Raw genomic sequence first — 27,881 nt, 5'->3', positions numbered from 1 at the left:
AGAGTGGTTACCACTGGAGAGTGGACTGGGAGGTTGAGAAGAGTGGTCTTAAGGTGGAGGTGAGAAAGACTTGCTTTTTATTGTATATGGTGGGTAGAATTCTAACATGGACCCCAAGACTGATGGTCCCTCGCATACCCATACCTTCTAGTTATTCAATCAAATACTAATCTAGGTGCTGCTGTGAAGGGATTTTACAGATGTAATTCACATCCCAGATCAGTTAACCTTAGAAGGGGAGATTATCCCGGATGGGCCTGACCTAATCAGGTGAGCCCTTAAAAGAGACTGTGAACTTCCAAGTGAAAGGGGTTTGAAGCCAGAAGGGGATTCAACATCCAAGCCCCCCTGCTGTGTGGGTGAGAGACAGCCACACAGAAGGGACCCAACATTCGAGCCCCTGCTGTGTAGTTAAGAGACAGCCACACAGAGGGGACCCAACATCTGAGCCCTTGCTTTGTGGGTGACAGCCAGCTGCATGGAGAGGCCCTAACATCTGAGCCCCCTGCTGTATGGGTGACAGACAGCTACCAGAGGGGACCCAACATCCCAGCCCCTTGCTGTATGGGTGACAGACAGCCACCGGAGGGGACCCAGCATCGGAGCCCTCTGCTCTGAGGGTGAGAGACCACCACCGGAGGGGACCCAACAACCCAGCCCCCTGCTGTGTGGTAAGAGACAGCCACACAGAGGGGACTCAACATCCGAGCCCCCTCCTGTGTGGGTGACAGACAGCCATGTGGTGGTGACCTAAGAGTGGTCTCTAGGAGCTGAGAGCAACCAGTCAGCAAGAACGGAATTCTGCCAACGACCTGGAAGAGCTGGGAAGCAGAGCCTCCAGACAAGAACGCAGCTGAGCGTGAGGCCCCGCGAGAGAAGCCAGCAGTGCCCCGCCTGACGTTCTGATCCCTGGCACTGTGAGCTAACACAGGCGTGGATTTAAGCAGCCAAATTTGTAGCAATTGCTTAGGGAACAACTGAAAACGAGTCCACTGCATTCTCTTCTGTGCCGTTAAATTCCTGTTAGTCAAGAAAGCATAGCTCTATGATGAAAACAGAGAGAGTGAAGGAACAGCATGCTTCCTAGTCAGGAACGTGCTCAAGAAGATAAGAACACCACTTAGGAGAGTTTGTATGTGACAATCACATGCTTATCACATAAAAGGTGAACTCAATGGCCTTAGAATCCCTTCTGGTTCTAAAGCTGCAAGATTTTAATGTCATGGAAATAAAAGAAGCTTTTCAAAAATGTGGGAGTGGTCACCATAATTTGATGAAGAAGAGGGGCCAGAGAAAGGGAGGACCAAGCAACAGCCACTCAATGGGCTGGTCATGACAAACAGAAATGGCAAGCGATAGGATATATTGGAGCATATGAGGAAGCCATTTGGTGTAAACCTAATTAGACCTGACTTTCTTTTTCCAAACAAGGCCTGACTGTGGCCATTGAGCACACGTTGTATATCTGCTTTAAAGATTTACTATGGCAAGAACAAATGCCCTTAAGATAAATGTGCAACTTCCCCCTACATTGGCATTTCCTTAGGGATAAGCATCTTTCCTTAGGCTAGGAACTGATTGCTATGCTCACCTTTGACCACCCAGCTCGAGACAACAGACCTGCCACCCTGCTGTGTTCACCAAGACAGCAGACCTACCTGCTGTGTCCATCAATCGCTGTGCTGACAGAGCAGTCTCGCGACTTTTGTAAAAAGGACATTTCAATCATATGTGAAACATCCTGTTTGGGGGTATATAACCACGCTGTGCACCCCACTTCTTCGGTGCCCTTTCTTCCTTCAGGAAGAAAGGCCCCAGGCCATGGTCCTCAGATTTTAGCTCAGAATAAACTCATCCCAAATTTTCATTTATAGATTGGTTATGGATTATTTTCGTCGACAGTCACTAGAAGAGTTCAGCAGAGCAATGTGTTAGAAGGCAGATTAAAGAGTAATTCAAAAAGTCCGCGAGGCGATAAAATAAAGAAGCAACAGACTACTATTACCAATGAGAAAAAAAGATAAAAACGATGGCAGTTTGGCAGTCAAATTATGGTTTTTCAACTCTGTGGGGACCTTAGCATGTGAGGAGGAAGAGGGAAAAACAAGAAGAGACTTATTGGAACACACAACTAAAGGAAATTAATTAACCTTATTGAATTACCCAAGCTGTATTTGCAATTTTCTTTTTAAAAAAAAATCGACAACTCACCTCTTTCACCAAGTTAAATTTACTCCCTCTTTTTTATTATAGATTTTAATCTGAATTACCAAACACATTCCTCCTGCACGGGCACAGTGAGAAGGACCTGGAAGCATGATAGTCGGAGTGCACACTTAGGAAGGCATGTGACAGGGCCGCCCAGACACTTCCTGCTCTCCGTCATTAAAGGAGCTCTCCACGTCCACCGAGCTCGGTAAGCACGCCCAGCAAAAGCAGTGCTAGTCCTCCTACTGAACGCTGTGGAGGCAGTCGGAATTTGCTTAGTGTCATGTAAGATAGAGACATCGTGGACACTCAACAGTTATTCAACCCATCATTGATTTTTAACTTGAATCAACATAAAATTTAATTCACATTCAAGGTAAGTACAAACAAGTCTCTGAGGTCTCTGAGTGGTTATTTTGAAATCATAAAGGCATCTGCAGTATGATACGGATCTATTTAAAAGATATACTCACTCTCTGTTCATCATCAGAAACTTGTGAGGATATACAAGTTGTTTTTGTTGCCATGTGAGACTGAAAGAGCTGAAAAAGAAAAAGAAAAAGAAAACAGATATTAAAACCTATATCTAGGGCTGGCCCAGTGGCACAGCGGTAAAGTTCGCACGTTCTGCTTCTCGGTGGCCTGGGGTTTGCTGGTTCAGATCCCCAGTGAGGACGTGGCACCGTGTGGCAAGCCACGCTGTGGTAGGCGTCCCATGTACAAAGTAGAGGAAGATGGGCATGGATGTTAGCTTAGGGTCAGTCTTCCTCAGCAAAAAGAGGAGGACTGGCAGTAGTTAGCTCAGGGCTAATCTTCCTCAAAAAAAAAAAAAAAACCTATATCTAAATAATATATTTACCTTATAAAGGAAATCTAATATTGTCATTACCACCAAGTTTTGACTTGTAATCTACACAACTGACTGATGTTTAAAACTGTAGTTTTCTTGCTGGATAGATATCTAAGTAAACTACATGAAATATTCAACATATAATATACATTAATGCACTAATACACACACACACACAAATTGTAAAAAAATAGTAAACCTCATTTACATTCAGGAAGACAAAGAACATTACATTTACTTAAAATACTTTATAGGATTAAAAAGGGAAAATGAGCTATTTCACTTAAAAAAAAATACTCTAGTGGGCCAGCCCCATGGCGTAGTGGTTAAGTCCAGCGTGCTTTGCTCCGGCAGCCCAGGTTCATGGGTTTGTATCCCAGGCGCAGACCTACAACACTCATCAGCCATGCTATGGTGGAGACCCACATACAAAATAGAGGAAGACTGGCACAGATGTTAGCTCAGGGCTAATCTTCCTCAAGCAAGAAGATGAGGAAGACTGGCAACAGATGTTAGCTCAGGGTGACTCTTCCTCACCAAAAACCTCCAAAAACCAAAAACTCTAGGAGCCAAGGCGGTACTCAAAATTAGGTGTATTCCACTGTAGCACACAAGAGGAAATAGAAATGTTAATGCTCCAATGTCAGTATATTTGGGAATGGAGGGACTTTAACATCTGAACAGGTTCCTTAGTTATCCAATTAAAATAGAAATGATTATCATTTATACAACTCCTATTATATGCCCACCATTATGCTAGCTCATTAAGCAGTTTCTTATTTAATCCTTACAACAGATCTGAGCCAAATGTATGAATTCCCATAGCCTACATGAGAAAATTAGGATTCTGAAAGGTTAAATAACTTACCTCAAATCATGTAAGCCTGTAAGTTGTAGATACAGGTCTGATCTGACTGCAAAGCTGGTGTTCCTTTTACTGTCTCAAGTTGTAAACCAAATACATATTCACTGTGTTTGCAATGGTGAGGGATGGGGGAAGAGAGGTACAAGAGAAGTTGTGCAAATCTCCAAGTAATACTGCCTCAAAAGGCACTGCTATCCTACTTCTGAGTGCAGCACAAGACACTGAGGAAATGTGGCATTCAAAAAAATAAGATTGCTATGGATGTAGGAAGAAAAAATGCAACCGGTGCCAATGAGAATAGAATGCAAAGTTCCCTTCCTACGCTTGACTCCCTAGTACCTCAGTAGTTTTCTTCCTCAGAGGCCACCAGACTCTTAGGCACCCTTCCAGAGATCGATGAGGTGTGTGTGAAGCACACGTGAATACACAGGTCTTTTTTGTTTATACAGATGTAAGTGGCCTATTGCTCTGTATTATGGTTTTTTGCTTCATCAATCCTGAAGACCATTTCACTAGTATGTAGACCTGCCTCATTGTTTCTACAGTATAGCATTCTATTCTGTATACTACAGTATACATGGATGTTCTATATTTATTTAAGCACTTCCCTAGTCTTTAATTTGTTGTTATGTGCCATCACATCGGCTCCTACTCCTGCAACCCTAGGAATGAGCGATGTCCACATGTCCTGTCCTCCACAGCCCCACTCAGCTCCTGTAGACACGGGCCTACGGCTTCCTGTATGGAGTCAACCCACTCCTATTCGGTCCTCCTCTTCTCCTGCTGCCTCTACTGTTCCCAGCGTTACTGTCTTTTCCAGAGAGTCCTGCCTTCTCATGGTGTGCCCAACGTAGGACGGCCTCAGTTTTATCATCTTTGCCTCCAGCGACAGCTCAGGCCTAATTTGCTCTGGGACCCACCGGTCGCCTTTCTGGCAGTCCAGGGTGTCCGCAGAGCTCTCCCCCAACACCATATTTCCAATGAACCCATTTTTTCCTGCAGCCTTCTTCACTGTCCGGCTTTCGCATGCGTACACAGTAGTTGGGAGCAGAGGGTGTGGACAACCTTGGCCTTGGTGTCTGATGACACTTCCTCACACCTGGTGATCCTCCCTAATTCTTCCATTGCTGCCCTTCCGCGTCCCAGCCTTCCCTTGGTTCCGTGGCTGCAGCCTCCGTTTACATCGATGACTGAACCAAGGCAGACAGATTCTTTAACAATTTCAGTGTCTTCACTGTCTACGTTAAAGTTGTGCAGTTCTTCCGCAGTGGGATTTCTGTCTTCCTGATGTTCAAATGCAGTCAGTCCTGCTTTGGCACTTTCTTCTTTCACTTTTGTCAGAAGTTGTTTCAAGCCACTGCTGCTTTCTTCCAGTAAGACGGTGTCACCTGCGGACCCTAGACGGTTGGTGTTTCCTCCACCGGTTTTCACTCCTCCTCCATCTGAGCCCAGCCCAGTTGTTCGTTTGCTCGGTTCTGCGTACAGATTAAACAGATAGGGAGATAAAGTGCACGCTGCCTGACACCTTGGCCTAAAGGAAAGCATCCCGTCTCTCCATATTCTGTCCTGGCGTGGCTTCTTGCCCACAGCACAGCTCACACACCAGACAGTCAAGTGCCGAGCACGCCCATTTCTCTCAGAGCAGCCACAGCTTCCCATGATCCACGCAGGCAAAGGCTTTGCTGTCGTCTATAAACACAGACTAACCTTCTGGAATTCTTGGGCGCGCTCCCGTAGCCAGTGGATAGTCACAGTTGGATCTCGTGTGCCTCTCCCTTTTCGAAATCCAGCTTGGCCGTCGGGCGTTTCTTGGTCCACACAAGGTAAAGGCCTTCGCTGCAGCTCCATGAGCATCACTCACTCGCATGGGACATCAGAGCGATGGTCCTGTAGGCACTGCCCTCCTTGGTAGCGCCTTTCTTGGAGATTGGCCTGTACATCGAGTGTTTCCAGTCTGCAGGCTATTGTTTCGTTGGCACATTCTTGTCAGGATTTTGACAGATTCGGTCTCTGTGGCTTGAAGTAACGCTATCAATATCCCATCTAGTCCAGGTGACGTATTTCTTCCCAGCATTTCCAGGGCAGCTTTCCCTTCACTTTCTAGAATTACGGGTTCTTCCTGGTAGGAGTCTTCTTCGGAGGCATCTGTCATCTTTTCGTCTCTTCTGTGTGGACTTTCACATATGGTTTCCACCTTCCCTCTATTTTCTCCTGATCAGAGGGTGTGCTTCCCTGTGGGTCGTTCAGCATTCCTAACCTGGGTTTAAATTTCCCTTTGGCTTCTTGAATCTTCTGGAAGAGACCTCTTGTTCCTTTTGGCTGTTCTCTTCTCTCTCTCTCTGCAGTGGCCATTAGGCTGGTTCTCTTTATCTCCACGTGACAGTTACTGAAAAACTGCGTTCACGATTCTCACCCTGCTTTTGGACCTTTAACTTTTGCGTCTCCTCCATCCTTAACAAGTTTCAGTGTTTCTTCTGTCAGCCATCTTGATTTAGCTTTCTTTTTATTTCAAGCACTGTCTTTCTGCATCTTCCTTAGTAATATTTCTGGTTTCAGTCCAGAGTTCTTCTGGTTCTCGGTCAATTAAGTTTAACAACACAAATCTGGTTTTACATGGACTTTGAATTCACCAAGAATGCTGTTTACATTAGTTTTGGCTCTAGGATTCTTTCAGTGTTCTTCTTCAGCTTTACTCTGATGTTTGATGTTAACAGTTCGTGGTCAGGACCGCAGTCTGCTCCTGGTCTTGTTTTGGCAGAAAGAACACAGCTTCCCCGTGCAGACAGTCCTGTCGCGTTGCTTGAAGCGTGTATACGCGATGGACAGAATGTTGGCTTCACAGAAATCCATGAGCCAGTCTCCTGCTTCCCTTCTGAGCCCTAGTCCAAATTTTCCAAAGAATTCTGCTTTATTTCCTCCTTTTGCATTCCCAGTCACCTACAATTACCAGCACATCTTGATTTGCTGTGTAACTGGTTTCTTCTTGGACACGGCGGGAAAACTGTTTCACCATCTTCAGCGTCTGCAGCTGGAGCACAGACTTGGGTGACGGCTATGCTAACAGGTGCTCCCAGAAGTCTGACTGACCTTCCCCAGTGAGACCTTGTGTCGCGGCCCCTGACTGCCTGTGCTGCCTCCTGCCCCAGGACCAGAGCCGCTCCATCTCTTCCGAGCCTGTCATTTCCGGGGTGGAACGCTCTGCAGTCATCTCACTGAAAGTGCCCCATTCTTGTCCGTTTTAGCTTGCTGACGCCAAGTGCTGCGATGTTTACACGTCCCATTTCTTGCTAGACAGTTCCCAGCTCACCTTGGTTCATGCTTCTCACGGGCCATGTCCCAGTTGTGTGTGCTGCACGGCCTCGGCTTTCCTTTCTCTTCAGCCGCTGCACGTCCTTCCGGCCTTAGTCTGCTTGTGTCACCAGCAACAGTGCTATCTGTACTTGTTCTCTGCTCCTCCCCGGTAACTGAGTGCCTTCTGGCCCGGGGGTCTCATCTGCCAGCACTAGCTCATATTTCATTTTGGACAGTCTCATCACAGGGCTTTCAACAGTCTTTAATTACAATTAACTAGGCTGCAATGAAAAGCTTTGCCCATACATATGATGAAAGGGAGACCTTGTTGCTGCAGCAAGGGAGTGGAGTTCTCTGGCATCTCAAAATGTGCCCCCACCCTGAGACTGTGAATGCAACCCCACACAGACACACAGGTATACATCATGACTGGATTTTACAGAACACTAATAACAATCTGGTACATTCTTGAAAATACAGTCATGTGTGGCTTAATGATTGGGTTACATTCTGAAAAATCTGTCATTAACCAATTTTGTCATTGTACAAACATCAGAGTGTACTTACATAAACCTAGGTGGTACAGCCTACTACACTAGGCTACATGGTACTAATCTCATGGGACCACTGTTGTATACGTGGTCTGTTGTTGACCGAAAGGTCATTATGCAGTGCTTGACTGTATAAGCTCTTGAAGGCTGGCCTTGTGACTTAAGCACTACACAGAGTGTTTCCAGATCCTGAACAGCTGACTCAACACACTCCTCCAACATGAAATGACTCGTGTCAGTTAGAAGATGCTCCCATACAAAAGCACACAACGAAAGCTTGTTGATGCACAGGCACTAGCTGTGTTTTCACAATTTAAAAAGTGAGAAGTACATAATTATACAAAGCATATCAGAATTGGCCTACGGTTTCGTTTTTTGTTTTGAATTATACATATACTTCACCTTACTCCCTCCAGCCAGCCTGCTGCCATTCTAATTAGCCCCCTTCACCCTCAGTTACTGCGTGGCACACAAGGAATAGATATGTCCCTCTCCTGAGCCAGGACAGAAAAGCGAGAGCAAGTGGAAAAGAGCTGTGTAGTTACAGAGATCTGGAGAGAGGGATCATTACAGGCCAGAGCAGTTTTCAAAGACGATGATATTGAACTGAGTCAGAAAAGTGGTATAGCATCAGATAAGGTGGCACTTAAGGTAGAAAAAAATCCCTGAGCACCAGAAGGGAGGCAGACTTTCATATCTGGAGAAAATAAATAGTGAGGATAACAGTTTGGTGGGGAAAAGATGGGTTCATTGGTCTCCTGCTACAAAGTTATGAATGAGGTTGAGAAACAGATTAGGGATAAGAGATGAGCAGCTGACTGGCGAAGTATGAAGTATCCATCTAAAGAGTCTGACTTCTTGGTAACGGCAAAGAAGTGCCACAGAAAATATCTGATTAGGGACTGTGCTCAGAGCCCTGAGTGCCATGCTCAGTGTCAGTTCCTGATGTCACATGCTATCTGCTCACATCAGTGATGGAAGTCATGTGCCACACATCTAATTAACTGAAGGCTGTATTATTTTGACTTATCAACTATAGAACTTTGCTAAAAATTAAACTTTAAAAAAAGTTACAGTAAGGAAGCAGTTTTCAGTTTTTAATATAAATGGATAGCATATGACTAGATTTTTGTGAAATGCTGCTTAGTAGGCAGTTTGGTTGATAAGTAAAATTTGCTTAGAAAAAATAAAATAGGTTTTGTATTCACTTATTAAACTTTGACTAATGAAACCTAGATTACATTTCTGTCATTTATGTAAGTTCACATCAAATATCTGGTTTTGTTTATTCATTTCATGTGTTTCTTAAAACCTGCCAAAAAGCCTACTTAAAATCTCTGTGGATAAATGTTTGATCAAGAAGTATGAATGAGTCCCCTAAAAGTATTATGTACATATATATTTTTTCCTTCTTCTCCCCAAAGCCCCCCAGTACCCAGTTGTGTATTTTAGTTGTGGGTCCTTCCAGTTGTGGCACATGGGATGCCGCTTCAACACGGCCTGATGAGCAGTGCCATGTGCACGCCCAGGATCTGAACCAGCGAAACCCTGGGCTGCCTAAGTGCGGCACGCGAACTTAACCACTCGGCCATGGGGCTGGCCCCACATAAAAGTATTACTGGTACTATCCAACTAGTCAAATTTCCAAAACAAGTTTTAGAATGAAAATGGCTTTTAATAAATTATCAGAGCATTATTGAAGGTAAAATAACAAGGGGACAAGAGTTGCCCAAGTCCCCCTAGTGGCAAATGCTAAATTAAAAACAATAAAATAAAATCTGGAAGTGGAATACCAATCTGCTCTATCACTGACCACCACTTACTACATGCAAATCACTAGGCTGGGTACTGGGGCCTCAGGAGGAGTCAGACACAGCCCTTGGTCTTAAGAACTTATCTTAGAGAAACACACTCCTAAGAGGCAATCACAATCTCATTCCAAGGTACAGGGAGACTAAGGAAATCACTACCTACACTTGACTACACAATTCTTTGCCTGTAGCTTTTATCTTAAATACATATACAAGATACATACAAACATACATATATTTAAATCTATACACCTACTTCCTAAAAGGAAAAAACTTACAGGGTACCTTTAACTCCTGGCAAAACCTAACACATTTTTTTTTTTAAGTTGTAGTATATCATGAATCACAGAAAAAAGTGCCAGAACATTTTGGGGTAGCTGGAGGAAAACCAGGTTCTCCACCATCTTCGAAATTTTAGTTTGAGGAGTATGGGCAACACAACAGAGGCAGCACACAATTTGTCCTGGGGCCCCTTGGGAAACATGCAGTAGATGACCTTCTTCTTATCAGCCAATTAGGGGAAAACTGGTGATTCATTCACCACAGGACCCTAGATAACAACCTTCCTTACCCTCCTCAGAAACTTTCCTGCAACTGTCATACAGCCTCTCTCTAGGTATAAAAAGTGGCCTTGAGGATCAGCATTCTGACTTGGCTTTACAATAGGTTCATTTGAACTTCACTTTCCCACAATTTTTATCTTTGTAAAATTAATCCAAGATGGGGCTGGCGCAGTAGTGTCCCAGTTAAGTTTGCGCACTCCGCTTTGGTGGCCCAGGGTTCACAGGTTCAGATCCTGGGTGAAGACCTAGCACTGCTCGTCAAGCCACACTGTGGTGGCACCCCACATAACATGGGGAAGACTGGCACAGATGTGAGCTCAGGGACCACCTTCCTTAAGCAAAAAGAGGAAGACTGGCAACAGATGTTAGCTCAGGGCCAATCTTCCTCTCACACACACACAAAAATAATCCAAGAAATAGTTTTCAAATTGTCCCCCAGTGTTTCTTAAAGTTCTTTAGGGCAAAAAAAGAAAAGTAAGAGACAGTGGTCAAAATAATTATCTGGGACTACTTTATATGTTTCGAGAAGGCAGGGTTCTTTGAAGTAAAATAATACTTTGAAAGATTAGACAGACTCATTATTTAAAAATCTTTTTATTAAATCTTCAGGTTAAGGAGGTTTAAAATAAACTTAAGAGTGCTGATCTAAAATTTTCCTAAAAACAAGTAACATCATTACCTTATTCAAATTATGCCAAGGATGATTTTAGAAGTGGATGCTAATTACAAGCCAGGGGAAAAAAGACAGAATTCAACTGAAATCAGTGAGACTGGGGAGTATAAGCCACAGCAACACAGGGGCCTCCTGTGCGTGTCCTGCCTGGATCTTCCCCCAGTCAGCCAGCCTAAGGCAGCTGAGCACAGTCCAAGTCCCACCAACACACCACCTCAATTTACCATCATCTCCAATAAATACAAAAGCTAACAGGTAACTACGAGGTCTAACATTCAGCCTCAAAAGATCATCAAGATGGGAAATTCTTGATAGTAGTTCATGTAAAAACACTGGTTTCAAGCTTAACAAAACCTTACAGTAATACATAGGTGCTTAAAATACAATGCAATCTTATTTTGACATTACTCTTCCTCCTCTCTTCCTCCCACCCCTAATGAATCTTTAACTCCTAATTCTTCAGCATCTGTTTCCTGGAGGATCCAAACGGCCACACCTGTATACACATCAATCATTTTGTACATCTGATAATTTCCTCATGATACATTCCTAGAGAGCCCCAGAGGCCGTGCTGATCTGGCAGTCTGGGCCAGCCCACTGGAGAGCTCTGCCTGCCTGACAGGGAGGCCTGCACAGGGCAGCAGGGGCCAGACCGGGACACCTCCACTGTGCTCAGTCCTTGGCCAGGGGCTGCCTGGGAAGAGCGTGGTCTTCAGTCGAATGCTGTGCAGATCTTGAAGGCTCTGCAGCTGTCAGCTGACTGCGTTCTTTGTAGACAAAGAGCAGTTCTTTCTTAAGGGACTGAGTGGCACACCTCTTTTGCTGCTGCAAGAAGGATGTTCGTTGCAGTGTTATTAAAATGACACAATTAGAAACAGTATTTTTTTTCCTATAGTAAACATGGAATACTCCTTTTCTAATTAAGGGGGGAAAGTAATGTAATTACTGATCAAAGGTATAAACGTACTGCCAAACTGCCCCTCAAAAAGGCTGTACCTGCTTACACTTCCAAAATTAGCATATAAAAATAAAGTGTCCATTGTATTATATAGTCATCAATACAGGGTATTAACAGTTTTTAAGTGTTTGTCAATTTGATAGGCAAAAGTTGACATCTTAATTGGACTTCTGATATTTTGAACCTCTTTTTCAGGTCACTGGCTGGAAAAGTATATATTTTCATAAATCATCAGTTCATGTTTTTTCTCTATTTGCCTATCAGGGTATTCCTTCTTTGTCTCTCTTATTAACATACAGAGCTGTTAGATATGACTCCATGCTTGTCATGTGTACTCCAAGCAGCTTCTCCTGATTTGTCACTGATCTTTCAATTTTCATAGAGTACAATCTATCAGTCTTTTCCTTTATGGTTTCTTCCTTAAATGTAAAGCTTAGAAAATCTTTCCACACTCTTAAGTTTAAAAAAATGCATCTAAACTTTTTCCAAGTTTTTTTATGGTTTCATGTCTTATACATAAGCTTTGCAGGCCTTCTAAAAATTACTTTCTAGTACTGTGTGAGTTAAGGAAATCTGACTTTTTCCCAAAGCCACTGTACCATCAATGGAGAACAAAGTATATTCAATCATCTATAGTCTGTCTTATGGAAATGAATCTCCAAGAGAAAAACTAGGACCCATGAATGGACTAGAAAGGCAGATGTGACACAATGAAGAGAACTCACTGAAGGACTAGAACTGTCTAACAAGAGTAGCATGGGCTGCCCCATGCAGGATTCAGCTGCTGGCCCTGGGGGGCATTCAAACAGTGACGCAGTAATCATCAACTGGGCAAACTGCAGAGCCGAGGCCTGCACTGAGTAGGAAGCAAAAATAAAGATCTTCTAAGGTCTGTCTCACCTCAGAGTTTATGACTGTCTGCCTCCGAGCAAGCAATGAGGAAAAAGTATGTGATGGAGACTGAAGCATGAGTCACGGGAACTGCACGTACAGATAAGGTGGATTAAGGGAAGACCAGCAAAATTGTACCTAGTTGATCGGAAGACCTCTCAGAACGAAAACTCAAGGTTTACTTAAATGAAAAGTAGATGACTCGAATTCCTGAGAGAGGGAGCATGTTCCATGCAGACGAGGTGATAAAAAAACCAACCTAATTTGAGAAGTCATTTATTTAACCCAGGAAAAGCAAATGGGAGACAAGCTAAACAAAAAGGAAGGCAAAGAAACTCATTCAAAGGACTTAATATTGACAAGGAACATTTGGGAAAAAAGAATACTGAGGAATCAGCGTGAAGTTGATCAGTACACGCTGCTTGTCATTTATTCTACAAATACAATATTTACTAAAAGCTCTTGCATTTTCAGGACAGAGCAACAGACCCCAAGCATTGAGGATCAAAGGTGAATAAGTCAATATCCTTGCAATTTAAATTTAGTACAGGTGAGAGATATGTATACAACTTATGGAGAGGGCACAGCAAGAGTTCGGGGTATAATGAACTCTGCATTATCTGAGAAGGCACTGTCAAAAAAGGCTTGAGCCGAGACTTGAAAGAGAAATAGCAATTTTCCTAGCAAATGAGAAAAGAAGGTAGAGGAATCAATGTGCGCAAAAGCACGCAAGTATACTTGGTATGGTTGGAAAACGGCAGTAAGCTCATCATCATTTAAGCCTAAGGAAGCTTAAGTTTAACTATAAGGAGGACAGCATAAGAAGCGAGGCTGGAGAAGGCAACAAAGGGCTGGGCATCCACTCTGCCTCAGAGTGAGTTCCATGAGCACCTTCAGGTATCTTGAACTAAGGTCACTTGATAGATATTACTGTGAAGCAGGAAAAATAATATGAGATGAATCAGCACAGGTTTGATGCAATTTTGGAAATACTGAATTTAAGGTTCCTATGAACACCTTGGATCCCTCAAGGAACTTCCAACTAGTCACCTGAATCTTTAGCCAAGTGTGTGATTAATCCAGGGTAACTTTTACATGATTATTAAAAACAAAGACAGTGGTTATTCCCCTTTCTCGTGAAGTCTTCACTGATCCCATAAGACTTGAATGCTTTCACGTTGGTAAAAACACTAAAAATTCAGCCCAAGTCACTACGGTAGTACGGTTTTTAGACTGAACATAGTTAATACTGTCTCACTAGTAACAGGCTCCAGTTCAGAAGGTATTATCTCGTTTTTATAAGTCAGAAAAAGATAAATCTTCAAAAGGAAGGAAAAAGTTGCACATAGTAAGAATCTATATTGAATATTGGCTATGGAGAATATTATTACAAAGATTAGAAGCAATAATTATGAAAATTAGGAGAAATAATCTGATTTGCTATTAAGTGGCAAAAGAAGACTATAAGACTATTGACATCGTGGTTACAAGCAAAAACTATTTATGCATATAAGCAAGCATACATAGGATCTGAATCTTGGGGGAGGAGAATAAATATTTCCTTTTCTTCTTTAAATCCATTAATATCACTTATGCGAATTTAACAAAGACTAAAGTAGAAAAAAGAATATAAGTCTTCCTAAAATATCTATAAAAATGTATTTATTTAACAAATATGTACTGAGTGCCCACTGTGTTCCAGAAACTGTCCTAGGCACTGGGGATGCATAACTTAACAAAATAGAAAAAGATCCCTGCCATTATGGAGCTTCTGCTCCAATTAGGGAAAGACAGGCAAAAATCAAAGTAAAGTATATGCTATAATATGATAATAGAGAATAACAAATGCAATAAGGAAAAATAAGGTAGGAAAGGGGGACAGGAAATGCCAAGGTGGCAGGGTGAGGGGGTGCCATTTTGAACAGGGTGGTTAGGGAAGGCCTAACTGGCAAGCAAAGGCCTAGGGAGTTTGGGAACAGAACAGATGAAGAGCATTCCAGGCAGAGGTCTTATTGCAGCTTATTGTAAGTATTGTAAGGACTTGGCTTTGAAGGGTTTTAGCATAAGAGGGACATGATTCCTCTTTGTATTAAAAGGTTCACTACCACAGCTACTATGTTGAGAGTAGACTGAAGAATGGCAAGGCAGAAACAAGGAGACTAGTTAAGAGGCTACTGCATTAATCTAGGAACGAGATCATGGCAGTATGTTAGCAAAGGAAGAGGTAAGATGTGGTCCAATTCTGGATCTACCTCAAAGGTAGAACCAAAGAATTTGCTAAAGGTTCGATGTGGGGTGCGAAGAATAGCTCCAAAGTTTCTCCAAAGCCAAGGCAAGGCTTGAGCAACAGGGAGGGAGGAGCTCCACTTACTGGAACTGGGAAGACTAGAGGAGGAGGAGGAGGCAAGATCAGAAGTTCTCTTTGGAACATGTTAAACTGGAGATGCTTATTAGATACTGAAGTGAAGGTACTAAGGAAGTAGTTAGATAAACAAGTCGAGAGTGCGGAGCAATCTGGACTGGAGATAACAATTCTGAAGTCATCGATATACGGCTAGTACTTAATGCTGTGGGACGAGAAGAAATCACCCCCGGAGTAAAGGTATTTAGAAAAGGAAAGGGATCACAGAGTTGAGCCCTGGGATACTCAGACATTTAAAGGTTGGGGAACTGAGAAGCAACCAGTCCAAGGGACTGAGAAGGAACGGCTAAAGAGGGTGAAAGAAACCCAGAAAGTGTGGAGTCCTGGAAGACAGGTGCAGAAAGCATTTTGGGGAGGAAAGAGTGTGTGCCACTTCCATTCCTTTACGCATCGTGTGAGGCTGCTTTCAGGCCACAATGGCAGAGCTGCACAGTTGTGACACAGACTGTATGGCTCACAAAACCGAAAATATTTACTATTTGACTCTTGAAAGAAAACCTTTGCCAACCCTTGATCTAGAAGAATGAGAGGGTGAATGAACGAGGAAAATGCAGTACAATTTTTAGCAAGCAGCAAGGCCTCTGGAGGTTAGTGGTCATGACGTTAAAGTGAGACCACTAAGCATGATTTTCCTCTGTCATACTCAGCTGTGAGAGCACAAGAGCAGAGTCAGGGGACAGTTTAATTGAAGGGGGTGTGGGGTTTCGCCAGGGAAGAACGATGAAGCAGAGAGGGAACTGAAACATGCACGGAAATGATTATAAATGTCACAAGCACAGACAGAAAGCTGGGCAAAAAGAGAAAAGAGGACATGCATGGAAGACATGAGGGAAAGGGAAAGGTGGCAGGATCAACAGATTAGGCCAAAGAATTGTGGGACCTGGAGTACCTGAGGGAGTAAACAGGGAAGACAGCAGGGGTGGTCAGAACGGAATGCTTGAACTGAGATGACTAGGGGCTGCAGTTACTGGCATGACGAGAGGACCAAAGTGTTAACTAAAAGGAGAGGCTAAAGTAGCATAGAGAACACGATACCAAAGGACAGGGCAGGTCAAAAACGGAAAGGCAGGGCACTGCAAGGAGCATCTCTGTGGATACTGAAGTCATCCAGAATGACGACAGGTCTACTGTCATGGAACGACAGGGAGCTGGCAGCTACACCATCAAACATGGGGGAGGTGGGGTTTCAGAAATGACTGCAACAAAGAGGGGGTGAGTATATGCTATGATAGCTGAGTGACAGTCAAAACCGGGAATATTTAGGAAGGAGAGGAGGAGAAAGGTCTGGAAGTGGCGATGAGGAGTAAAGTGGTCAACTATGAAACCTCCAGGCCCTGTGCTCCAAGTGTCCATTAATGACAGTAGGCTTCAAAACAAAGCTCCCAGAGATCCCCTCTGGGAAAAGTTCAGTCAAATGTGAAATTAGTCAAATATTACTATATTCTGACTAAAATCACAAATACATAGGGAAGGCCTGATCCATCTTAACACAAAAGTAGCGGGCAAAACTTTCTAGAGAGCTGTGGACCAAGACCCAGGTAATAAATAAGTGAAAAATGTGATTATTCCTCTTTTATCCACATTGGCAAAGATGGACTACCATGCTACATTGATGCCCTGTTCTCTCTGAGAGGTGATCCTTTTGTCCCAGGCCATACTCTCTTCTGATTCCTACAGCCTCACTAAGGATGGTAGGATTTGACCACCATCCACCTCTTCAGATTTGTCTTGTTCATGATGCCCCCTTCTGGCAAGTTTCAGACATGCCAAAGCTCCAACCCACCACAGGCCCTTTGCAACTGCCATTCCCTTTGCCTGGATGCCCCTTCCATCCTTTGTCCCATACAAAGACTCCTCCTTTCAAGGAGCTTACGTTATAGCGAAGAGGACAGCCAAGTGTGGCACATGCTATGAAGGAAAGAGAGCGATGTGATCTAAAGCAGTCAAGATGACAGTCGGGGGTGATTTTCAACAAGGGGCAAATGTAATCCAATGGAGAAAGGATGGTCTTTTTAAAAAATGGTGCTGGAACAACTGGACTTCTATATGCAAAAAAAAAAACAAACCTCAATTTATACCTTGAACTACATATAAAAATTAACTAAAAATGGATCATAGACCTAAAACTTCTAGAAGAAAATGTATAAAATCTTTGTGGCCTTAGGTTAGGCAAAGGTTTCTTAGCTACAACACCAAAAGCATGATCTATGAGAGAAAAAATGATAAACTGAACCTAACAAACTAAAAACTTTCTGCTCTTCAAAACATACTGTTAAGAGAATAAAAAAAACAAGACACATCCTTGGATAAAACATCTGTAAATTATTTATCTCATAAAGAACTTATATAAGAAACATACACATATTTTTAAAACCTGTACAACTCAATAATAGACAATAATTCAATGTAAAAAGTGGGAAAAGATTTGAACAGACACTTCACCAAAGACATAAGGATGGCAAATAAGCATATGACAAGATGTTCAACATCTTTAGTCACTAGATAAATGCAAATTAAATCACCAGACATCACTACATGCCTATGGGAATGACTTTTTTTTAAAAATGACAATACTGGCAAGGATGCAGAGCAACAGGAACTCTCAGTCATTGTTGGTGGGAATGCAAATTGGTACACACGTTTTGGAAAACAGTTTGGCAGTTTCTTAAGTTAAACACACACCATACCACTCAGCACTCCTACTCCTAGACAGCAACCCAAGTGAAATGAAAACTTATATTCACATAAAAACCTGTGTAAAACTGGAAACAGCTCAAATGTTCTTCAACTGGAGAAATAGTGACCAACCTAAACTGTGGCACGTCCACACAACAGAGTGCTACTCAGCAGTGAAGGGGAATAGGCAGCAGCATGGGGGAGTGTCAAAAGCACTGCACTTAGCTCGAGAAGCCAGCTCAAGGGCTTCATAAGTTCCCAGATACGTTGTCCTGGGAAAGGCAAAACAACAGGGCAGAAAACTGACAGTCTTCAAGCCCGTTTCAACAACGTGATTGTCAGAGAGGAGAAGGACTACAAGGAAGCACAAAGGAATCTGGAGAGGTGATGGAACTGTTCTGTATCTTCAACTGTGGCTGTAGGGACACAACTGTATGCAGTCATCAAAACTCATGGAACTTCATACTAAAAACAGGTAAATTTCACTGTACATAAGTTATACCTCAATAAAAAAGTTAATTCATAAAGATACAAGAAAATTTTCTAACTAAAAGTAAGTAATCAATACATGGGAAAGCAGTAGCTAACAAAAACTTAGAATATCTGAGGATAAACTAAATGATTAAGACAATGCATGTACGATTATCTGTCAGCAGCAAAAAAACCAAAATGTACAGCAAAACATGCAAACACAAAATGAGATTACAATATTTTCTCTAATCGTTCAAATTACAATTCAGTATTCAGTTCTTTCGCCCCTAGAGTTACGTGGAAACTATAAACTATAATTCTTTTCTATACAACAGAATCTCTGTTACTATATGACAAGCAGCCTATCTTCTCCCCAAACAGAGAGCCCCTAGAAATTACCTCAGTGCCCCATATCACAAGAGAGAAGAGTTAACATGACATCAGTATAAATATATGGCTTAAGAAGGCTGTTAGAATTAATTGCTTATGGTGGTAACAGATGCAGACTGCTGGAGCACTGAGTAACTGCCAAAGCCATGCAGGAGGGCCCGGGGCAAGGAGGGACAACGACAGCATGAACACAACAAGAGGCAGTCTGTTCAACAAAATGTGAGAAAGTTAACCCTCATCCAAAAAAATGGAGATAATTCAGTCATGAAGATGGGAGGATAAACACAAGTAAAGTACTTGCCCTGGTGCACGCACTTTAGCATTTGGCAGCATTTAGTTACCCCAGCAGATACAGTCAAACAGCAAAGGACAAAGGCATATAAATGCTTGCAAAGATCTTTAGAAATTACTAGACGACTAAAAAAGTAGAACTGGTCCAAACAAGTTGAAAATGGCTAAAGTTCCCTTGAGTTTTTTAAAAAATATACATTGAAGAAAATTTTAAAGCTGTTTTCTTCATGATTGGTATATGCTACTGAAAAGGCATCTCATGTTATTTTCAGGTTGAGTGTACAGTCTGAGATGATGAATCTTCTTTCTGTCTAAAATATCCAGCCAGTTCTTCTCTGCTCATCTAGGGCCATCTCTTCCTTTACTACTTACTTAGCTCAATATGGAACTTTTGCAAAAAGTCTTCACTCTTTACAGAAGTTAAAGCTAGTACAAATCACAATCTTACAAATGGCCTATATTTTCCAAAAGTTCATTTTAGTAAGCTTCTTAGATTTAGAATACAGTTTCCATAGAAACAATATTATAGACAGAGTTAAGGTCCCAAGCAGCTTCATGAATGTCTTATTTACCCCATAATGCACAGACTATTCACAGTCTTAGATTAAGTTTTCAAACCTAGTAGCAGACTAAGAAGAAAGCATACTTGTTGCCCCATTCCTAGAAAGACTAACTATAGATTATGCGTTCTCAAAGGGATATTACACCGCCACATGAACATGGTAGGAATTGGCTTTTCGGGGATGAAAGAAAATGAACGGTTTGAAGCCCTACAAAGTTCAACCCTATGTGAAAAAAACTTATTCTTTAGTAGTGAATTCCTCTCATTAGGGAGAACTTAAAGTTAATGAATAAACTGTATTAATTTAATAAGATTAATTAAATGTTCTTAATTAATGAAATTGGACATAAATTTAATTTTTCTCTTGCAGGGGCAATAATCAAAGGAAGGTTGAGCAATCCTACGCTGGATAAACCTTGAGACAGGCAACGTTTGCATTTAGTATTTCCCACCTTCCCTCTGTAGCCCTCCCGATGCTGTCCTGCTCCCTCCCAGTCTCCTCACCCGGTCTGGTCCTAGATCAAAAGTGCCCACCTGTTAGGAAAAAATAAAATCTTTAAAAAAAAAAAAAAAAAGGGGCTGGCCCCGTGGCCGAGTGGTTAAGTTCGCGCGCTCCGCTGCAGGCGGCCCAGTGTTTCGACGGTTCGAATCCTGGGCGCGGACATGGCACTGCTCGTCAACCCACGCTGAGGCAGCGTCCCACATGCCACAACTAGAGGAACCCACAACGAAGAATACACAACTATGTACTGGGGGGCTTTGGGGAGAAAAAGGAAAAAAAAATAAAATCTTTAAAAAAGAAAAAAGTGCCCACCTGCACTCACGCCTAATAAATGCCTACTTTCTGGATTCCCAAGATCACACCAGGTGTTAGGAAAGTGACCCACTGACTGACTTTCCCTGAGCTAGCTATACTTTCCCAAGAGGAAAAAAGACCTTTTAATAAGTAGATTTCAAGCAACATAAACAGGAAAATGCTGAAGATCATACTGGAGGGGGGGGGATAATTCAACGTTTTTGTTTCTGAAGCCCTGAATCACTGGCCTGAAGACTGAACGGTACTAGCTACCAATTTGTCAATGTGGACAATTTCTCATCTACGCATAAAGGACTACCCTAGTGAACAACTCCTTTTAAAACAAAGCTCCTTTATAACAGACATCTTTTTATTTTATTTTTTGAAAATCATTTAAGCAATTCTGGCTTAATTCATAGCTCAAAATAACATTCCAGCTAAAGAGTACACATTCAACTAAGCAAAAATATCACCGTGTACAACTTATATTTGTCCATGAAAAAAGTGGAGTACAGACCACTGACAAAAGACTTATGGTATCCATCAATATTCTTCACTACTTATGACCCCTGTCTATACAGATCATGCTGTCTAACTGGAACAACAGGACTCCTCACTGTCTCCATAAACACGGCCCACACAGACAGGAGGATAAACTCTATCTGGTTCTTAAGAGGAGAGGGGAAAGGAGATCAGAGAGGATGTCCCACAGTTCTCCTCCTTATCTTCGGTAAGCTCCTTAGTCTTGTGACACTAGGCTGCCTGAAACTAGTTTGGAGGGGCTGGGAAATACAGCACGCATGGCAAGGACCTGCAGGGCCAGCTCGGCCTCCTGGTCCCTCCCCACATCCAAATCTCAAACAGAAATGGTCTCTCCTTTCCCCTAACCTTAACCCCTTCTTATGCCTTTCTATGCATATTTTCTTTTCTTCAACATACGGCATCCTTTTAATTCATATTTCAATTACGTTACTCAGGTCTGACATGCCAGAAAATGACCCTATGCCTCTTAAATAATTTCTGCTTTCGTTAATAAACATTTCTGGAACATATCCTTTGTTAACTAAATGATTACTATGCAATCTCTACCAAACTGCCATATACTTATTTTTACATCTATCAGCTGTCTCAGGTCTAGGTATGAGAGTATTTAGGATTCTTTACATGGAAAAATATTTGGGACAGCCTTAAATGGAATATGGTTGAGAGGGTGCATCTTTATCCCTCTGCCCCGCCAGAGGCTCTATACCCTTAGCTCTCCCACGTTCATACTCCACAAGCTACCACTTCCTCTTACTTGAGTCTCCAAGCATCTTCCCTGTAACAGAAAGAAGTACGAGTGAAATTCTACAGCCTGGGTTCATTTTCCTCAGCTTCATTTCTCCCCAAGGCTGCATTTTAAAAATCTTTCACCTGCTCTGTTTGACTTTACCTTCCTTTTTTAGTCTCAATACCTGGTTCACTTTTTAAAATTTGCTCCAACAATTTATTTATCCCATTATTTAAAAACTTCTAGTGTCTGAAAAAACAAACTGAAAGAAATCTGGAAGTTCTAGAATTCCTAATATAGTCAATTCATGGTTCCTAAGAGAATACAGTAACCATGTTTCTCAAAATAGATGCCCCAAACACATGATGAAAAAGCATCCTGGTACTCAGAGAGGCAATCGGCAGTGGTGCATCAAGCCCAGGACCCAAGACTTCTTTCACTAGGTAGAACTCTAATGATATCCCCATTTGTCTATGATAGTAAGGTTTGCAGGGAGCCAAACAGAAAACTGCACATCTGGAGACATTATTTAAATTAACCAAAACAAACAGACAAGGAAAAAGAGGTTGCCAAAATATAATTCTGAACAAATTTAAGACTGGCAAACACAAATTCACCTTTAAAATGACATGTTCTGGAATGACTCATATAATGTAATGAACTCGAGTTCTAGTATATCTAAACTGCTTCAGCTAAATCCTCAATGAAAAATCTCTGGACTTTTTGAGAAATACAGAGAAAGTAGTTAACTTCAAAAAAGTGTAACTGCCAAATACAAAATTTCAAAGACAAGAATAATACTGGAGTGAAATATGCATATTTACTCAAAGTAATTAATACTAACAAAGTATAAGTGCTACATCCCAGTCGACTAAATCATGACATTTGTTTTAAAGGTATTTAAAATGAGAGTTTCTAATGCTTTGGTTATGTTACTGACACTATGAGAAATGTGATTTCTATTTTCGTGATCTTCAAATCAGTCAGTAGTCGATACAAATTCTACAAGATGTTAAATAAATTTGTATAATAAAGCATCATCTAAATCAAACTTCCTCCCAGATATAAGCAGAAGTATAAGACTTAAAGTTCTCAATGAAAAAGCTTTGCAAATTAAGCATTTTGTATTGGGAATGCTTAAAATAATAAAAAGAGGAAACAGATTTCATATGGTTAAAAATGAAGGGCCAATACACATTCTCGAAGACAGGAAATCTTTTCTGTACTAAAATACAAAAATTTAAAAGCACTCTTCTTCCTTGTCTCCCACATACCAAAACAAATAAATAAAAATCAATACAAGTAGTTACAGTCTGGGACTATGTTAGGATCAAAAGCAATCTGCGAATCCCTACCTAAAAGGTATGATGACACTCCGAGTGTGCAGCCTGGTGGAAGGGGGAACTTCATTAGAACAGGAGTGTAGGCTAACAATTTATGTAGTAACACAGGTTCTCTGTGAGAATTTATAATTTATGCATTTAACATTCAACAAGTATAAAATCATTCAACGTGAACATATTTTCCATATAAAAAATAATCAATACTTGTCCTCAAAGATATAAAATCATGGCTATGCAGGATACAAAAAATATTACAGGTTGCTCTTCCTGAAGATAGATCACTTAATTGAGGGGGGAAGAATGCCAGACTCATTAAAATTTAATTGATGTAAAAGTTAAATAACAATACAAAGCATAAATTAGGAGGTATTACAAGGTAGCATATGACTAAGTGGCAAACGAGCAGTATGACAGAATGCCAAGGCTTAGGATTCTCTGGGGAAGCTCCAGAGGAGGTGGGACAGGAACTTGGTCTTTCATTATCCTATAATGATTATAGGATCTGGATCAGTGGGAAAGAAGGATGTCTCACCAAATGGAGAAATGGGAATGCACAAAGGCACTGAGGTAATAATTAACTCCAGGACATGAAAGGAAAGAATTAAGACTCACACTTCAAGATAGAAAGTAAAACAAATGAGGGAAGCCTCTAAGATACACAAATTATCCTCACTGAAAAATAACAGAAAAAGAGTTCAGAGGCACTGCAGGTGAAACCGGAAATGACAAATACATATAGGAATTGAAAAGATTTAGACATCATTTAAAGGTTTTAGAAGGACAGTCTGAAGCAGAAAATTATGAGCATGTGTTTCAGGAGACAGAAAAAGACAGTCAATATTACTTCAAGATCCACTACCACAGTCAGCAATAAATAACTATACAGTCAAGATCTCTGGAATCATAAAACTCATGCAAAGACTAATAAGGGACATGCTGGAGATGGTGGCAGAGACAACAGAGCCAAGGCAGATCTCACCACCACCAGCTGTGACTCCTGGAGCAGATACTAAACCTCCCTGAGACTTAATGTCGTCTTCTATTAAAAAAAAAAGTCTGTAAATCTGTTAAGAGTATCAAGTGAAATTTAACACAGAGGTCTTTAAAAAATAAAGGTAGAATAAAAATGAAAATACAAAATACTAAAATTTCCTGGACACAGCTAACGCACTGCTGAGAGGGAAATTCACATTGCCAAGTACATACAACAGAAAGGAAGAAAAGTCTCAAATCAATGATCTAAGGTCTCCCCTCCAGAACTTAGAAAAGAAGAGCAAATTAAACAGAAAGCAAGCAAAAGAAAGGAAAAAGAATCAGAAATCAGTTACACTGAAAATAGAAAAACAACAGAGGAAAACCAATGAAACTAAGAGCTGCTTCTTTGAAAAGATGAATGAAATCGACAAACTTCTAGCAAAATTAAGAAAGGCAGAAAACACAAATTATCAATATCAGGAATGAAACAGGGAATATCGGGACACACCCTGAAGACATCAAAAGCATATTAAGGGACTCCTATGAACAATTCTATACACATGAATCTGACACCTTGGAAGGAACGGATCACAAAACCACACTCTACCACAACTCACCCACTATGCAATGATATGAATAGCTGGGTAACTATTAAGGAAATTAAGTTTGTAATTTTAAAACTCCCAAAAAAGGAATCTCCAGGCCCAGATAGTTTCACAGAAGAATCCTACCAAAGATTTAAAGAATTAACACCAATTCTCTACAATCTCTTTCAGAAAACAGAAGAGGGAACACTTTCCAGTTCATTTCACAAAATAGTACCCTAATACCAAACCAAACAAAGACAGTCCAAAAACTTACAGACCAATATCTTTCATGAACTTGATAAAGAACATCTACAAAAAACCCCACAGTTACAATGAAAGACTGAATGCTTCCCCCTCATCAGAAACAAAGCAGGTATGTCTTGCTCTCACCACTGTTATTCCAATGATGCTAGAAGTCCCAGCCAGCACCATAAGGCAGGAAAGAAATGAAGGAAAGAAAAGGCATACAGATTGGAAAAGAAGAAATAAAACTGCCCCTATGTGTATATGACGCGATTTTCTACGTAGAAAATCCCAAAGAATCTAGTAGGAATCCCAACTCCTAGAATAAATGAATGCAGCAAGGTCAAAGGATACAAGATAAACATACAAAATTAACTGTATTTTTATATGTTAACAATGAACATGTGGACAAGGAAATTAAAAATAAATACCATTTACATTGCTAAAAAAAAAGAAATAGGTGGAAACCTAACAAAACATACACAGGACTTGTATGCTGAAAACTATATAATGCTGGTGAAAGAAATTAAGAGAAAATATAAAGAAATGGGGAGAAGTACCCTGTCCTTAGGTTGGAAGACTTAATATAGTAGAGATATCAATTCTCCCTAAATTGATATACAGATTTAACCTAATTCCTATCAAAATCCCAGCAAAATTCTTTGCAGATATTGATAAGACTACTCTAAAATTTATAACGAAAGGCAGAGGAACTAGAATAGCCAAAAAAATTCTGAAAAATAAGAAGAAACTCTTGAAAAATTATTAAAGAATCAGTCTAGTCTATTTCAAGGCTTACTATACACTACAGGAATCAAGACTGTGTGTTAATAGAGAACCCAGAAAGAGATCCAAACAAATACGCTCAAATGATTTTTTGGCAAAAGTGCAAAAACAATTTTGAAGATAGCCTTTTCAAGAAATGGTGCTGGAGCATCAATAAGCCAAAAGATGACCCTTGACCTAAGTCTCACATCTTATACAAAAGCCAACCCACAATGGGTCATGGATTTAAACGTAAAGCATAAGCTATAAAACTTCTTGAAAAAAATTAAGAGAAAACCTTTGGAATCTAGGGTTAGGCAAAGAGATCGTAGACTTGATACAAACAGTACAATCCATAGGAGAAAAAAGTATAAAATGGATTTTATCAAAATGAAAAAATTCTGCTCTGCAAGACTCTTTTAAGAGGATGAAAAAAACTACAGACTGAGAGAAAACATTTGCAAAGCACCTATCAAGAAAGGACTACTATCTAGAAAAGAAACTCTAAAATAAACAGTAAAAAAGAGAAAAAAAATTCCAATTAGGAAATGGGCAAAAAAAATGAAGAGATATTTCACTGAAGAGAATATGCAGATGGAAAATAAGCCCATGAAAAGATGTTTAACATCATTAGCCATTAGGGAAATGCAAATTAAAACCACAATATGTCACTACATTCCTATCAGAATGTCTAAATAAAAAATAGGAACACCAAATGCTGGTGAGGATATGGAGACACTGATCTCTCATATACATTGCTCATGGTAATGGACAATGGGGCAGAAACTCTGGGAAACATTTCAGCAATTTCTTATAAAACTAAACATCCAACTGCCATATGACCCACCAACTATACTCCTGGGCATTTATCCCACAGAATTGTTACGTTATATTATGTTACTGTACACTAACGTTTATAGCAGCTTTATTCTTAACAGCCCAACAACAGAAACAACCTAGATGTCCTTTAAATAAAGTATGGTACATCCATACCACGGAATACTACCCAAAAAACGAACAAATTACACGTAACAACCTGGATGAATCTCCAGAGAATTTTGCTGAGTGAAAAGAAGCCAATCCCAAAAGGTTACACACTGTGTGATTTCATTATGTAACAGTCTTGAAATGAGGAAATTATATAAATGAACAGACTGGCAGTTGTCAGGGGTTGAGGAAGCGGGGTGGGTGGGAATCGGGTGTGGCTACAAAAGGGCAACCTGAGGCATCCTCGCAGTGAAGGAAAGTTCTCTGTCTTCAAGGCTTCAATGTCAATGTCCTGGTTATGGTCCTGTATCATGGTTTTGCAAGATGTTATTACTAAAGAAAACTGGGGAAAGAGCACAGGGAATCTCTCTTATTTCTCACCAGTGGATGTGAATCCACGATTATCTCAAAATAAAGTCTAATTAGAGAATAAAGGTAGCCTTATTATTGCAAAATAATAGAGAAATAGACAAGAAATCAGACAAATGAAGTGCTCTTTTCAGCCCAAATTAAATTCTAAAGACTACTCTGAATCAAAGAGTTTATAAAACAGGTTTTCCTCACCCACACAGGCACCCAAACACAGCAACTGCAACAAAGCAGTCCAGACAGAGAACGGAGACTTCTCTAAACACGTGACAGTGAAAGAGACCCGGGCTGACACGGGGAGAAGCAGCCCTTGTCCGGGCGCCATCAGAGAGGCCGGCTGAACGTGGGCCCAGCACCCAGCTTCGCTTGCTACCATCTCCACTCTGTTCCTGCTCTCACCTTCTAATTTAGGGGATCGCTTAGACCAGTAGTTCTCAAATCTTTTGCTCTCAGGCCTCCAATGAGCTTTTATTAACACGGATTACAACCATTGATATTTACAATATTGGAAATTAAAACAAACTTTTAAAAAGATAAGTATACACAGGGACATATTCCATGAGCCCTCAGAACAGTGAAGCCATTCCACAGTACGTGGCCTCTGGGAAACTCAACGTGCACTCCTAAGAATGAGAGCGAAGAGGGCAAGTAACAGGTTGGTGTTGTCATGAAAACAATCGTGACCACACTTTGAGAACCACTGGCTTACTATCAAATGAGATACTTATCAAAGTGACTCGAAAGGCCTCAAACACTGAGCAAACGACCGCCATGTATTCTTTCAGTCCACAAGGGTGCCAAGGCAAAAACAAGGCTCCCATCCTCACGGGGGACGACTGGCCACCGCACAGCCGGGGGACAGACAGGCTGCTGAGCCGCCAGGGAGCGAGGGTCCGGGCGCGCCGCCACCCCGTGCCCGCCCGCCGCGTGCCCGCCTGCACACGTCCCCGTCCCCGCCCGCCGCGTCCCCGCCCGCACTCGTCCCCGCCCGCCGCGTCCCCGCCCGCACTCGTCCCCGCCCGCCGCGTCCCCGCCCGCACACGTCCCCGCCCGCCGCGCGCCCGCCCGCACTC

General features: G+C 41.5%; 1 protein-coding gene across 4 annotated transcripts in view; it reads right to left on the bottom strand.

Annotated features, from left to right (window-relative positions):
* SEPTIN10 (septin 10) overlaps positions 1-27,881 on the bottom strand; it is a 66,161-nt gene that overhangs the window by 37,779 nt on the left and 501 nt on the right. Inside the window, exons 2-3 of one of the 4 annotated variants that reach the window (XM_046660334.1) lie at positions 2,682-2,750; positions 71-73 (exon numbers count right to left, since the gene is read on the bottom strand). In XM_046660334.1, coding sequence (XP_046516290.1) covers positions 71-73; positions 2,682-2,750 — 72 coding nt within the window. Of the gene's footprint in view, positions 1-70; positions 74-1,658; positions 1,678-2,211; positions 2,461-2,681; positions 2,751-27,881 lie in introns of those variants that run through there. The other 3 variants (XM_046660338.1, XM_046660335.1, XM_046660339.1) reach the window with 3 other exon arrangements.

The sequence above is a fragment of the Equus quagga genome, chromosome 5 (genome assembly GCF_021613505.1).
Source record: "Equus quagga isolate Etosha38 chromosome 5, UCLA_HA_Equagga_1.0, whole genome shotgun sequence".
Classification (NCBI taxonomy): domain Eukaryota; kingdom Metazoa; phylum Chordata; class Mammalia; order Perissodactyla; family Equidae; genus Equus; species Equus quagga.
Note: the sequence above shows the minus strand (reverse complement) of the source record. Positions and strands in the feature narration are given on the sequence as shown.